The sequence below is a fragment of the Myotis daubentonii genome, chromosome 20 (assembly GCF_963259705.1).
Source record: "Myotis daubentonii chromosome 20, mMyoDau2.1, whole genome shotgun sequence".
Classification (NCBI taxonomy): Eukaryota; Metazoa; Chordata; class Mammalia; order Chiroptera; family Vespertilionidae; genus Myotis; species Myotis daubentonii.
In genome coordinates, this window is record NC_081859.1 from 1,659,369 (window position 1) to 1,673,075 (window position 13,707).

At 55.4% G+C, this 13,707-nt stretch overlaps 1 protein-coding gene across 7 annotated transcripts in view; it reads right to left on the bottom strand.

Moving 5' to 3' along the window:
- Positions 1–11,134: 11,134 nt before the first annotated feature.
- The window catches only part of NEK7 (NIMA related kinase 7), a 37,914-nt gene continuing 35,341 nt past the window's right edge, over positions 11,135–13,707 (bottom strand). For 5 of the 7 annotated variants that reach the window (XM_059677451.1, XM_059677452.1, XM_059677453.1 and 2 more), the window contains one exon: positions 11,135–11,884. In XM_059677451.1, coding sequence (XP_059533434.1) covers positions 11,337–11,884 — 548 coding nt within the window. In that variant the 3' untranslated portion in view covers positions 11,135–11,336. The remainder of the gene's footprint in view (positions 11,885–13,707) is intronic. The other 2 variants (XM_059677456.1, XM_059677455.1) reach the window with 1 other exon arrangement.

Consider the following 13,707-nt stretch of genomic DNA (forward strand, 5'->3'; position numbering starts at 1 on the left):
AATAATCATTTATGGCTCTGGTGTTTTTGTTATGTTTTTAGCTTAGTCTAGTAGCCGCATTTCACTCTGAATTATATCCTTTTTTTTTTTTTGAAACCGGGACGTCTTCACCAAAATTCTACAAAGCAAGCCGCCTCAATCTCCCACCGGCCTTTAGTCTTTTATAAAAATGTGTATGGGGAACATCCTACGCCGAAAGCACCACCTACTCAGTCACCATCCACCCATTCTCCGGATGCAACCCTCCAAGCCTCCTACGGCTCTCTCTGCCCCCTCCTCCCCCCCAGCTCGGCACGCCCCCCCTTCCCCCCCCACACACACACACACGCTGAAACTGAGCCCCAACCTTCTCCGCAGCTGGAGCCCCATCCCCCATCCGGAGCTCCTGGGCCAGGCTCCCAGCGGGCCCTTCCCCCTCCTGCTCCCCAGGAGGCCCGATCCTCCCCGTGACCTTTAGAAGCACAAAGAGCATCGCAGCCAGGCCCTGCTTAAAGCCCCGCACCTGCTCCTTCCACCTGAACTTTTTCGCTTCCTCCTCCCCTGACCACCGGGCCGAAGCAGAGGGCGGAGCAGGAGGAGGCACACAGGACAGATCCCGCTGCCCACGTGCTGATATGAAGGATCAGAACGCTGAAGGGGATGGATTTTCAGGTGTGTGCACTTGCGTGATAAAGAAACTAGAAGCCCTAGCCAGTGTGGCTCAGTGGGTAGGACGTCAGCTTGAACCTGTGGTCCGAACACGTGGCCCCACGTACCCGAGTGATAGAGTTCAGGTGCATGTAGTTGAGTGAGGTTGGAACTCCCGAGAATGCTGTGAACACCTTGGTCACACCCCTACTTTGCCTCGTGGCACCTGCTCTAAAATAAAGACATGGTGTGTGGGCGCAGGCGCGGTCCATCAGAGGGGCAGCGTCCCCCCGAGACCCAGCTTTCATTCTCTTGTCTGTCTTTTCTCAATCCTTTCATTCTCCCCCACTCAGGATCACCCTTGTCTGTGCTGGTGCGGCCCACCAGGGTCGACTCTGGTCAAGGGCACGGACCTCAGCTGCAGGCTTGGCCCCGGCCCTGGTCTGGGCATGTGCGGGAGGCAACCAATCGATGTGTCTCTCTCACATCATTGTTTCTCTCTCTGTGTGTCTCTCCCTCTCCCTTCCACTCTCTCTGAACATCAATGGGAAAATATCCTCGGGTGAGGATCAACAACTGCAAAGGGAACTAGAAGGTTGCGGCTGGCAGTTTTAAGGGAGCACAGAACAGCGGGAAAAGCATGGGTTTGGCGTAAAACCGTTTGCGTTGAAATCCTAGCTCTTTTCCTTAATAACCTGATGACCTTGAGAACATGCCCTCATGTTCTGGAATTAGGTTTTCTCATCCACAAAACGTGCATAAGCTATCCAAAGGACAGAGCTGTTGTAAGAATCACAACCTGGAATATAGCAGCTACCGCTCAGGCTAGCTTTTTCTTTCATTTGTTTCTTTTTTTAAAATATATGTTTTTAGTGATTTCAGAGAGAGGAAGGGAGAGGGAGAGAGAGATAGAAACATCCATGATGAGAGAGAATCATGGATCGGCTGCCTCCTGCACGCCCTCTACTGGGGATCGCGCCCACAACCTGGGCCTGTGCCCTTGACCGGAATCGAACCAGGGACCCTTCAGTCCGCAGGCCGACGCTCTATCCACGGGGCCACACCAGCCAGGGCTCATTTGTTTCTTTTATTCTCAAAAGCTGGGCTTTCTCCACACGTTGCCTAAGGAGGTCCTAATGGCCTCTCTGAAGGAAAAAGTCAGCCGTCTGCTGCACGCGGCCACGTCGGTTAGAATAACAACGTTTCCCGCTATTCCCAGACGCCTGTCAGTCAGCAGGCCCAACGGCACGTCTAGACCGAGGCCCATCCAACAGGAACCCAAAGGAAAGGGTGCAGAATTACCTTATTGGGTGTCCCAGCCTTTTCAGCATTTGCACCTCATTTGGAATCTCCAAGTCCTAGAAGAATGTGCCCATTGGTTTATTCATTCAACAAATACGTGGGGGGGAGGGGGGGAGGGGGAGGGAGGGACCAGGAACGGATCCACACGCTGTAGACACTGCATCACCATGAAGGTCAGACCGAGAGCTTCTGACCCGCAAGGGTCCCCTGACAATGGCCTCATCGTAGCGTCGAATAACACTTGACCGACTGCAAATGAGACACTCGGAGTCGAAGGAAATGGGTTGAATTCCCAGAACCACCACCATTCACTGCGGGTGACTTCTCTGAGCCCTACTTTCCAAGACGTGTGTGGTCCTTTTTCCTTTCTTTCTTTTTTTCAGTATATTTTTACTAGAGGCTCGGTGCACGAATTCGTGCATGGATTGGGTCCCTCGGCCTGGCCGGCGGTCGAGACCGCAGGAGGTTGGCCGGCCATGGGAGGTTGGCTGTGGGAGGGCACTGACCACCGGGGGCAGCTTCTGCATTGAGCGTCTGCCCCCTGGTGGTCAGTGTGTCGTCATAGGGACCGGTCGACCAGTCACTTAGGCTTTTATATATATAGATTGATTTCAGAGAGGATGGGAGAGGGAGAGAGAGAGAAACATCAATGATAAGAATCATGGATCGGCTGCCTCCTGCACGCCCCCTACTGGGGATCGAGCCCACAACCCGGGCATGTGCCCTGACCGGGAATCGAACCTGGGACCTCCTGGTTCATAAGTCAACGCTCAACCCCTGAGCCACGCCGGCCGGGCCTGCGATGGGCTTTTCAATTTACGCCCTCTCCTTGCCTTTTTAGAAATATGATTATTATGGCCAAATGGCACATGCTGTTTTAAGATTCTCTGGATGATAAACATTTATGTCCCGTCCTCTTTCAACATTATTTTCTTTTCCAAACGTGAAGCGCCCGGACCCATTAAAAAGTTTAAAATTTCCCAAGTCTTCGTGTAGGGGGACGAGCGACGCGGTTTCTCCTCTTCCGCCTCCTGCGTGTGCCTCGTCGGGGTTCTGTTCCTACAGAGGAGCCCTTTTCCCCAAATTTATTTCCAGCGACTTTTGTTTTCCTGGAGGGACCTTTGAAACGCTATATTGCTACTTTTCATGTTTTTTATTTGCCCCGTGGAGCAATAAAAGCTCAAAGGCTCATAAATATGCATTCTGCGGACGCGTTGTGCTGACAAAGGGCTGCTCGGGTAGCTGGCGCTGCCTTTGGGGAGCGAGGAGGGTTATGGTGCGACGGGGGTGGGGATGGGGGAAGCAAGGAGGAGAGCGGAGGAAACGGGAAGGGAGGGAAGAGAGGACATGGAACGTCCTCTGAGGGGAACTGGAAGAACCGCCACAACGAGGAAGAAGGAACCCACAGGGAAGGGAACACACAGAAGGAAATCACAGACCGCAGTGCGGCCATATCCCATAAACGCTTTATCGTTATCTCGAGAGAGAGATCTGTTTTCCTACCAAAGATCTGAGGTTGCTGTGGGGTTCTTTGTTCCCCTTGAAATGTTTTAAACTGAACAAACTACAAAATTATATTCTGATGTGGGTCGGGCTTTTCTGAAAATCAATTTCGGGCCCGGCCGGCGTGGCTCAGTGGTCAAGCATCGACCTATAAGCCAGGAGGTCATGGTTCGATTCCCGGTTAGGGCACATGCCCGGGTTGTGGGCGTCATCCCCAGTGTGGGGCGTGCGGGAGGCAGCCGATCCATGACTCTCTCTCATCATGGATGTTTCTCTCTCTCTCTCTCTCTCTCCCTTCAATAAAAAAAAAAAAAATATATATATATATATATTTTTAAAAACACACACACACAAAGAGAAATTAGTCATTGTCTCTACCCTATCAATTATTTTTTTCTCACTGGTAGTCATAGTTATGTACAATTTGCATCCCTTTTTCCACTACCTTAAATAGAACCACACTGCGACGCTGTCTTTGTAGAACTGAAGCCAGAGGCGTTTTCCAACTTCCACTTCCAAAGTGCTCACAGAGTTTCCCCGTTTTTCTCAAACCGAGCTTTCAATTCACGTACCTGTGCGAGTCCCCATTCCCAGCGGAGGGGGGTGAATTCGAAAGTGGGGAGATACGTCTTGATTCACTGTCCCGCACGCTGGCCCCTGGCCTCGGAGAGCACGTTGTGGGGGCAGGGGGCCTCGGCCATCTGCTCTTCTGGCCAGGTGCTTTTCTGTCAATTTTTATGGAATGCAAAAGGAGTTTTTTGTTTTATTTTGGGTTTTTTTGTAAAGCTTAAAAAAAAAATCTACATCTTATACTTGAGCTTTCATACTTAAAAGAACAAAAAAATAAATAAGAAGAAACTGGGACGCAAAAAAAAAAAAAGTCGGTTCTAGACGTTTAATTGCATGCTGTGTGCACATCACATCTTCCATGTTATTTTTATTTATTAATCCTCACCGGAGGATTGGGCTGGATCCCCAGCGTGGGGTGTGCAGGGGGCAGCCGATCCATGAGTCTCTCTCATCATGGATGTTCCTCTCTCCCTCTCCCTCTCCCTTCCTCTCTGAGATCATTAAAAATAAAAATAAAATAATAAAAGGAAACAGGTGAGATTGTGTTTAAAAGCGTGGACGTCCCACAGAAGCGGGGGCTCCCACGGGTTACTGCCGGCCGTGGAGTCGGGGCTGGGAGGCCGGGAGGGAGAGCCGGGTGCGACATCGGCACGAAGGCCTCAGGGTGAGACGAGGAGGCAGCGGAGCGCTTTGAGGACAACGTCAAGTGGGAATGGGACGGACACGACGTGTGGACTGTGGGGCTCAGGCACTGACCGTCACTGAGAGGCGTGAACAAGGGGCAGCTCTTTTCCCCGAAGCCCGCTGCGAGTGACTCCATTATTTTAGCTGCAGAAGACGGGGGTCGGATAGCGCCCTGCTGCCCTGTTTAAATAATAATAATAATAATAATAATAATAATAATAATAATAATAATAATAATAATAAAATAATAATAATAATATGAGCCCAGAAAGTCTCATTTCAAACCACGCAGCATCGGACTCTGGCCCCCACGGGGCCTCCTGGACAGGGGCACCTCCCGGCCGGGCCATTCTCCCGGCGCCCCAGGAATCGGAGAGCGGTACAAATCGGGCGGTTTGTACTTCATTTTCCTCCTTGGCTGGAGGGAAACTTTAAAAGTTTAACGAATCTATTGGCCATTGATTGGGTCTGTCAGTCAACGGGATGGGCCTCCTTCGGGGAATCCTCTCTCCTCGCCCCGCGCTTTCCTGAGGCCGCACACACAGAGCCCGAGACATCAAAGATGTACATGCACACACACACACACGTATGTATACACACACTTCCTGAACAACCCGCCTCCCGTCACCGTCTCGTCGCCCACACGCAGCGTGGACTTCGGTTGTCTTTTTAGGATGTGTTCAGTGTGTGTGTGTGTGACTGTGTGTGAGCCTGCACGTGTGTGTATATGTGTGTGCAAGAGTGTGCATGCATGTATGTGTGTATAAGTGTGTGCATGTGTGTTTGCTGTGACTGTGTATGTGAGCCTGAGCGTGTGTGAGATTATATGTATGAGTGTGCACATTGTGTGTATAAGTGTGTGTGCATGTGTGTGGCTGTATGCGCGAGCATGTATGCATGTGTGTGCATTAGTGTGTGTGTGTGTGTGAGTGCTTGTGTGTGTGCATTATGTGTATATGTCTGTGCAAGAGTGTATGTGTGCGTGACTGTGTATGTACGTGAGTGTATGTGTGTGTGTGCATGTGAGTGTGTGAGTCTGTGTGTGAGTGTATGCATGTGAGTGTGTGTGACTATGTGTGTGTATGAGTGTGTGTGCATGTGTGTACGAGTGTGTGTATGAGTGTGTGAGTGTGTGTGTGTAACTGTGAGTCTGTATATGAGTGCATATGCATGTGTGTGTGCATGTGTGTGTCTGAGTGTGGGTGTGTGCGTGTGTATGTGTGTGTGTGTGCATGTGTGTGTCTGAGTATGTGAGTGTGGGTGTGTGCGTGTGTGTGTATGTGTGTGTGTGTGTGCATGTGTGTGTCTGAGTATGTAAGTGAGTGTGTGTGTGTGTGTGCTGAGCTTTCCCAGGGGCTGTTTATTTGCTTTCTTCGAGGTTTTTTCCCTTGAGAGCCGGTCACTGAGCCACAGGAGACGCTGCGGCCCCGGCTGTGCGCTGTGAACGGGCTCCTCTCCCTCCGACGGCGGCTCCTGTGAAAGGGGCCCCCCTCCCAGCCGACTGGAAGTCACTGCGTGAAGGGGCCTGGGACTCAGTTCCTGGACGTGCAGCCGCCCAGGGGCAGTGAGGCAGAACCCGCACCGGGCGGTGGGCAGGGCGGGCGGAGGGTGCGCCCAGACGCCCACGGTGCTGAGGGAGCTGAGGCAGGAGACCGCTTCCAGGAGGAGCCCCCGGTCCAGGCGCCGAGAGGGCAGGACTCCAGGGCGGCTGCGATCAGAGAGGGTCCTTTTATTTATTTAAAATACATTTTCATTGATTTCAGAGAGGAAGGGAGAGGGAGAGGGTTAGAAGCATGAGTGATGAGAGAGGATGATGGATCGGCTGCCTCCTGCATGCCCCACGCTGGGGATCGAGCCTGCCACCCGGGCCTGTGCCCCGACGGGGAATCGAACCCTGACCTCCTGGTTCCTAGGTCAACGCTCACCACTGAGCCACGCCGGCCGGGCGGTGGTAGTTTCCTTAACGGTCGGAATGAAGCGCCTGCTTTTCCTCGGTGCCTGTAGGGACTCCCACTAACCCCTCACTCCGACTGGCCCCGGGAACCTATTGATAGAACCCAACGCGCTCCGACAGCCCGTCGGCTCCACGCAACCCGAGGACGTCCATAAATTACTTTAAAGGCATAACAGATCTCCACGGCCACCCGCATCGATTGAGTGTCAGGAATGAAATATTGCGTTCCGGCTCCGCCGGCCTCTCGGAGGAGACGGGGGCGGTAATTGAGCCTCCCGCAAAGCGCAATTTATGACCCGCGGTTCCGGGGCCAGTCGCTTCCGGGGGCCGTTGAATGAGACGTGGGCTCGGCCCCGAGCTCGGACGGCGCTCCCCACCCTGTCACCGAGGGCCGCGCCCCACACAATCAGATTCCGTTTGTGGAGGCGAAGGGTTCGCCTCCGGGAGCTTGTCCTGCAAAATCCTCTCCGCCTCAGCCAAGCGGAGTATTTGGCCAAGGATCTCGGCTCTAAATGAAAGGGTTCCCGCCCGGGCTGGTGTGGCTCAGTGGGTAGAGCGTCGGCCTGTGGACTCAAGGGTCCCGGGTTCGATTCCGGTCAAGGGCATGGACCTTGGTTGCAGGCACATCCCCAGTACGGGGTGTGCAGGAGGCAGCTGATCGATGTTTCTCTCTCATCGATGTTTCTAACTCTCTATCCCTCTCCCTTCCTCTCTGTAAAAAATCAGTAAAATATATTTTTTTAAAAAGGCCCTTCCCACGCTGGCTCTGAGGGCGAGAGACAGGAGGAGAGGGTTCCCTTTTTTTGTAATTGATTTCAGAGAGGAAGGGAGAGGGAGAGAGAGAAACATCAGTGATGAGAGAGGATCATGGATCGGCTGCCTCCTGCACGCCCCACACTGGGGATCGATCCCGCAACCCGGGCCTGTGCCCTGACCGGGAATCAAACCGTGACCTCTTGGTTCATATAACGCTCATCCCCTGCGACGGTGTCCAGGCCGATCCTTCCTGGAGCCTCGCCGTTGGCATGCATTTGGCGGAAACAGCTTTTATCTGAAGTTTTTACTGGAAGAAATCCACCCCCCAGATTGATGACTCAGCAGAAATACACGTTTTAAAATAGCCATCGTCCCCCCGGAGCCAAACCTAAGCTCGCGCATGTGACATCGCTGCACGAGGTGCGCGATCCGCCGTCTGGGGACTGATGCTCTGACTGGAAAACACTACTCCCACCTCGAAGGGGGGGGGGCTTTTTCAATTCCTCGCTTTGAAGTCAGCGCGGGAATTCCTGTGGTTTAACCTACAGTTTAACTGGGTCTCAAGAGCACAATGCACATAAACACTCACACATTCACACGCGCACACATTCACACACGCCTGCGTGCACACATGCAGACACGTGTACTGCACACATACCCGTGCATGTGCACACAAGCATGGACACTGCACAGACTCGCATGCAGACACACGCCTGCACAGGCCCGCACACACGTCGGTTACGTGTTCCCTTTGCCCGCAGGACAGTGACATGACTCCCTGAGCCCGTGGACGGGCGGGCAACGGACATCAAACCGCTCTGTCTCTCCACGCGCCTTGCGTGGGGGTCTTTCCCGTGACTGGCCGTCTCTGGGGAGCAGCGAGGAGCGGAGGGAAGACACGCTGTGGCCCAGCCGCCTGCGCCGCCGCCGATCAATGGTCAGGACAGCGGGGCCCTCGCTAACGAGCCGCCGCGGGGACCGCGCTGGTGCCAACGCGGAGGAAGCGGAACCGATTGGAAGCCGAGAGGATGGGTCCGTCTCCGGGTGCAAAGCTCCCCATCTGACTTCTGTGGACATGAGCGCGGCTTTCGGCCTCGCCGGGAAGAGCGCCGAGCACGGGACGGTCGGGGAGGAGGGACTGTGCTCGGCCGTCTGGTTCGCAGGCACCACAGCCCTGCTCCCCACTTTGTATCGGGGACAGGGCTCCCACCCAACGCACCCCCGTTCCAGGAGGACAGCAGTTTCCGTGTGCGCTTTTCTGTGAAAAGGTGTTAAAAATCCATAGAAGCCGGAAAAAAATTCTACCAAATCGATCCCATGGCCACCTCGTTATTCTGGGGAGACTCAGCAGGGCTCCTCCAAGTGCTGTGTCTGGCATACGCTGGAGAGTTCAGAGGGATATGGAGGTGACAGGTGTCGTGGAGAGAAGAGGGGCGGGAGGGTGTGCCGCAGTTCAGGGCACAGTCGGACACCACCTCAGGGTCAGCCAGGCTCCCCCGTCGCCCGGACAGGGCCGATCTGGGGCGACTCCAGGACAGTCGAGCGAGGGGCTCAAGGAAGGGCTGTTTCCGAAGTAGGATGGTGGGTGAGAGAAATGATGGCAGACGTGAGGGGAAAACACCACAGAGACATAAGCCGTTTACTGTGCTCGGGTTTTAACTATGTTTTTATTGATATTAGGATATGATACAATGTTCCAAGCTGACATCCGAGTGTTCTCAGTCTGTGTATCTGAAGCATTAACAAAATAAAAGTCTTTCACAAAGGAAGTCCGTAGGACAGAACTATGGGAATACGAGGCACAGGGGGTTATGCGCTTGCGGGTTATACACATAATACATTCATTGTAAAGGGAAAAACATTTCATGTGAGTAACATTTTGGCGAAAATAAATATCATGTAAATGTGAACAGCGACAGCTGGAGTACACTGACACAGGGACGGGGTTCTGTAACGGGAGCCGGGGAGGGTGGGCACACGCAGGAAGCGCTGTGGCATCAGTAAATTACACTCATCGCACGCGGGAGTGAGCGCCTTATTTACACGGGCACACCCCCGGCCACCACCCCAACCCTCGGCGTACGCACCGGCGTCACCCACGTCACCAGGGCACCGGTGTCTCCATGCGGCTTAGAATCAGATGCACCTTGCATTTTACTGCCCCTCGAATCAAGTCAATGCTTTGCTTAATCAATACGAAACTGGCCCAGAAACAGAAGTATATAAAGAACATTTGACGTGCGGTCATCAAACTTTAAACTCCCGACCGCCTTTGCGATGCTTCGCAATGACCCCCTCAAAATCCAACTTGGTTTTTCACCCAGTGGCCTCTTCAGGAGAAAGATGGACGTGACGGCAGGTTTCCTCGTGTGGAAAATGACCACGGGTTCCCCTGACCGTTCGATTCCCCCGTCCCCTCCCCCCGATTTCCTCCCGCCAGACGGAGTCGCTGGAAAGGAAGCTCACTCCTTCGCTTACGAGTTTTAAGCACCGTGAGGGGTGCAGCCGATGGGTTTTCGATCCGGGGATTTTTGGAGATTGCAAGAAAAAGGAGGGTGTCGGCTCCCAGCGAGGAACAGCTCATCTCACCAACCCCATGGCACCCCTAGGCGACAAAACCCACCCTCCCCGTCGCGGGAGACTAGTCTGTGGGCGCTCAGGGCGTGTGTCAGCTGTCAGTCAGGCGCTGGGACCTGGGCAGACACGCACCAGCCCGCACACACGGCCCCCCAGGCCCGTCTGCCTCTCCCAAGGTCAACCCCCTCGTTCCCAGGTGCCGTCACCGATGAAGACTCACGAATGAAGATCCGGGGCTGGGCACACCGGGGAGAGGCAGGGTGTACACACCTGGGCGCCTTTTGCACGTTTAAAGTGAACACACGACTTGAATGTATCCCAGTGGCTGTAAGAGAGATACTTACATGAAGACACAGGGCCGGCGGTGGGTTCTATCCGCTAGAGGGCGCTGTTCTCCCCCAAGACGTGGGTGCGTGGGCAGGAGGGCGGATCCCAAGGTCACAGGGTGGCACCGAGTCCCTTGGTGGTGACGGCCGCTCTGGTCACCACTCGCATGGGGCACGCGGGGAACAGACGTGCCCGCACAGCCTCCACGAGACCGTCCACTTCCTCGCCCTCCTCACGCGTGGATGCAGCACGTGCTCAGAGCTTCGCAACAGAAATAAACGTCCGCCTCCCCAAATCCATCCCACGCCGGCTCTCACCTCTTTACACACATGCTGAGTCACACCTCGTCGCCCACACAGACCTGCACACCTGCCTCCCTCCCTCCCCTCCGACCGCCGACACCCACGTGCAGACGGCGCGCTGGGCGAGGGTAGGAAACATGGCCTCCATCCCAGGCCAGGGCTGGGACACCACATCCTTCTCAGGGCACAAGGTGGTCGGGATCCGAGACAGTCCTGGGTAAGGTGCACGGAGGACATAAATAAGGAAGGAGCTTGGAGAATACAAAAGGTTTTCTGAAGGGAACCATGAAGCGCCCATAAAATCCATGAATAAAAGCATACGCTTACACTCGAGGGCACAGCTGTGGGTTAAGCCCTCGGGTTTGTAAGGAAACTGAAAGACGGCACTGCAAGGCGATTCAAGGGTATTTTCAAATGTACAAACAGTAATAAAAACACAGAGAGAGCCTCGGAACGCACACCCTCCGAGTCACCGCGGCGCCAGCCACGCCAGCCACGCCAGCCACGCCAGCCTCAACCACTTTTAAACGGGTTCGTGAATACGTTTTAATGCGGAGAGGACGTCAAAGGTGGGAAAACAAGACAAAACAAGGCGGGAAACTCTTCAGTGTCTGACTCACATTCTGTCCCCACACGGTTTCACATTTCAGAGTTGCCTTTTGAATGTGAAGAAGTTTCAATGTTTCTCCAACGGTGACATCTCTCTTAAGAATCACATCGCAACAGCTACAATGCTAAGAACTAAAACACATAGTCCAACCTGGAAAGAGAAGACGACCACCAGAGTCCACAGTGGGCTCACGTCGTGTCCGCAGCTGGGAGGCCCGCGGCCCCAGCGCCGCTCCGGCTGCGTCCCCCCGACGAGGGCCCGGGGCGCCCGTTTGGCACTGAGAGTCGGTCCCCACACGACCCGCCAGGAGAAACCTCGCTGCGTCTCCCACCTTCAGCCACGAGGGCCATCCTGTGCCGCTCCCTCTCCCAACATGCAATCCGATTACCCCCAAGGCACTGGGTTTGCAGGAAGGCGACTGACATGGGTACAATGAAGCTGATCTGAAAACGGGGAAGGGTTCCAAGCGCGCGAGCTCTGAGGAGTCGTCTCGCCCCCAGACCGACGCCGGGGGTCGAGCTGCAGGAGAGGCTCTGGGGCGCTGGCTGTCCACGCACCGGCTCAGCTGCTCGCGGTGCACGCGTGCATCCTCTTGGCCACGTCGTACACGTAGGCGATGTCCGGCCGCTTCTCGGGGTCGGGGTTGATGCACATGTTCACCAGCTGCCGGAGCTGCGGGGACAGAAGGCAGGACACTCAGAACCCGGGGGCCACGCACCGAGACGGACGGACGGACAGACGGGGCCTGAGCAGCCCGACGCAGGGGAGGAAGCACGTGTTCTGGCCACGTGTTCACCTGACCGAGACACACGCGACTGCGTGGAGGGGCCAGGAAGCCGCGTCAGTGGCAAGCAAAGGGCCTTTCCACGCGAGATGCCGCCCTTGCGACCACACGGGGGGACCTGGAGGACATCACGCCCAGCGAGAGGTCGGACGGAGAGTCAAGAAGCGTACGGTTTCACTCACAGGTGGGAAAACTACCAAAAACTACAAATGAACAAAGAAGAAAAACAAGCAAACACTCGCCGACAACAGCATGCTGGTGACAGAGGGAAGGTGGGGGGCAGGAGAGGGCAGAGGGAGTCAACTACCGGGGGACGGACGGAGACGGGCTGGGGGTGGGCACAGTGCATATGCAGACGGCGTGTCATGGAGTCGCACACTGGACACCAAACAGCCTTACCAACCAATGTCGCCCCCACACATTTAACTTTAACAAGAGGCCTTTTCCACAATCAGCACCAGTTTCTCTGCCTTACACTTATGTCCTTAGGAATCATTTAGATTTTTCAAAAACTTGCATTAACTCTCTCTGGTCAGTACATTAGCGCTTGTGAAATCACCAAATTGCTATAATCTCTTCACAGCCATCAAGCTCTACCTCTGAGGGGCTAAAGATGCCCATTTGTGCTCCTGCAACAGAGCAGAGAACAGCACCAGAAATCCTATCTTTTCTCCGTGGTCACCCTACTCTCTCTCTCCCCTTTCCTCAGTCTCCCCTGAGCCTCAGTGCCCAGGCCCTGCAGGCCCACGGGCGGCCGGGGCCGATGGTGAGCAGTGACCTACAGCAGCAGGGCCTGTGGGCTGGAGGGGGAGCCCAAGAGGAGGGGCCGGCGGGCAGGGGCGGACAGGACAACCTCCTGCAGGAGACACGCCCCAGTTTGGTTTTAAAGAGACCCCGCTGGCCTGGTCAAGACCAGGAAAGAGAAAGAGGCAACGGTGCCCATAAAGACATGGAGACAGAGTTCGGTGGGGGGGGTATCGGGGGGCAGTTCTGGGAAACTACAGAGCCCGTTACCGTTTAGCCATAAGCTGACACCTCCTGGCCTGGTCGTGATGAAAAGCCAGTTACAAACCTGACACGTCATTTTTCACCGTGTCCTGTACGCTCCCACACTGGGAGTGACACCGACCTGGACTTGAACTGACCGAAAGCCCCGCTCTGCATGCAGAGCCAGGAGGTGCCCTGAGCGGCAGCCGGGACCTGCTTGGCCTCCCGGCAGGAACGGGAGTGCGGGCTCCACAGGCAGCGTGGGCTGCCCCCAAGGAGAGCGGCCCGATGCACATCTGCCCCCAGGGCTCCCCTCCTGGACGGTCCTGCGAAGGTGCCCGGGTCCGGGGCATCGTCAGGCGCACCTTCCACGTCTCGTTTCTCTGGCAGGACCTGGCTGCGTGGACCTGGACAGCACAGCCTCCTGCCCACCAGCACAGGACCTCCTGGGCCACGGGAGGAAGGTGCTGCCCGTGGGAGACCACGGGGCCGGGACCAGCGTGGAGGGAGGAGGAGGCCGGTCCCTCCGACCCGGGCCCTTCCATGGGGCAGACTCCGGGACTCTGACATCTGCCCCGACCTCCCGCTCGGCGGCCAGAAGTGGCCCCGCAGGCAGGCGCTTCCACCATGCGGCCCCATCATTAAAATCCTGCTGAGGTCACCATGGCAACCGCCCGCTGCGCCCGCATCCCCTCATCAGCCGCATGTGAAATGCAAATGCGGC